The 1,521-nt window shown below is 56.9% G+C and overlaps 1 protein-coding gene across 1 annotated transcript; it reads left to right on the forward strand.

Annotated features, from left to right (window-relative positions):
- The first annotated feature begins 386 nt into the window (after nucleotides 1-386).
- On the forward strand, nucleotides 387-1,060 carry SF3B5 (splicing factor 3b subunit 5). Its single transcript, XM_075553893.1, has 2 exons — nucleotides 387-772; nucleotides 876-1,060. Exon 1 carries the CDS (start codon nucleotides 496-498, stop codon nucleotides 754-756), a length of 261 nt encoding a protein of 86 aa, XP_075410008.1. The 5' UTR covers nucleotides 387-495; the 3' UTR covers nucleotides 757-772; nucleotides 876-1,060.
- The last annotated feature ends 461 nt before the right edge of the window (nucleotides 1,061-1,521 follow it).

Consider the following 1,521-nt stretch of genomic DNA (forward strand, 5'->3'; position numbering starts at 1 on the left):
AGGCGGGCAACTTGTAGCTGGAAGAACTCCAGGCTCCCTGCCGGCTTTCGGACGAACGTGAGCTCCGGAAGCACAATTATACCGAGAGCCTAGTTCCCAGTTGCTCGTCGTCTTATTCAACTTGTGTTTTCCATCATTTCCAGCCCCAAGTCTCCCCGGGATTCGAGGCATGAGAAGATTCCCCTAATTTTGGGAAAGCAATAATCATAGTCAACGGAACGGCGAGAGACCGCTCAATGACCCCTCACGCGACGCTATACCAAAAGGAAGGGCCGCCCCTTACGGGGGCGGGGCAATGGTAGCGTTGCCTGGGTAACTCCAATGAGGAGGCAGCGTGCACTTCCGCTTCCTCCTCGGAGGGAGGCTGCGAGCGGCGGCGGCGTTCTGACGTCACTAGCGTGCGACGGCGAGGGTCCGTCTTTTCCGTGCTTGGACCGCGCTCCCGCCTGCAACGCCAGCGCTTTTTCTCTTGGGAGGCGCGGGGCCGGCGGCGAGATGACTGACCGCTACACCATCCACAGTCAGCTGGAACACCTGCAGTCCAAGTACATCGGCACGGGCCACGCCGACACCACCAAGTGGGAGTGGCTGGTCAACCAGCACCGGGACTCGTACTGCTCCTACATGGGCCACTTCGACCTCCTCAACTACTTCGCCATCGCGGAGAATGAGAGCAAAGCACGGGTCCGCTTCAACCTGATGGAGAAGATGCTGCAGCCGTGCGGCCCGCCAGCCGACAAGCCCGAGGAGAACTGAGACGCCGCCGCGCAGGGTACCTCTCCTGGCGTCCCTCTTTGCGCCCCCTTCCCCGCGCATTCCTGTCCCGAGAGTACCGGGTCTCCATGGCGCCCGCTTCTCTCCCTTCCCTCCTGCAGGTCGCCCCGCCGAGCCTGCCTTCCTGCGCCCCCTTCGGAGCACCGCCCTGGGAGACCGTCAGGACTTGGGAGGACTGGAGCCGTCCTGGACCCATCAAGCCTCGGACGGGATTGGGGGGCTCGACTTGGGGTTAACTTGATTGTCATATTTGCTTTACCCATAAAGTAAAAGTTGAGAAATAGAAGTTGTTAAGTCTCTTGGTGTGGACTGCTTGTGTTCGAGTGTGGAGGGGTCCGGGGAGGGCTCTGGGGACTGAGGTTTTGTGGGAGTCCGAGCTGAAGAGGGGGGCCAATTCAAGGCCATTGTGCTACTGACCGGAGGGTTCAGCGGTTTGAATTAGAGGGTGGGAAGGAGAAGGGTGGGGTGGCTGCTCTCATAAAGACATGCGATCTGGGTGCTCTGCCCTAAAGGGTCTCTGTGAGTCAGAATCCACGGTGGTGGCAGTGGTTTGGGTTTGCGTATGTGACAGACATGTTTTCCGGGGTTTGGGTTTAGCTTCTGCTGAAAGAATGTCAGACCAGTCTTAATGCTCGCGTGTAACACAAAGAAAAGATGTAAATATCATGAAATGTGTACAAATGTATTCGATATGTTTTTTAATAGAAAGAATGAACAGGACCTGAAAGTAAAATGCACTCCAAATAT

The sequence above is a fragment of the Tenrec ecaudatus genome, chromosome 7, assembly GCF_050624435.1.
Source record: "Tenrec ecaudatus isolate mTenEca1 chromosome 7, mTenEca1.hap1, whole genome shotgun sequence".
Lineage (NCBI taxonomy): Eukaryota > Metazoa > Chordata > Mammalia > Afrosoricida > Tenrecidae > Tenrec > Tenrec ecaudatus.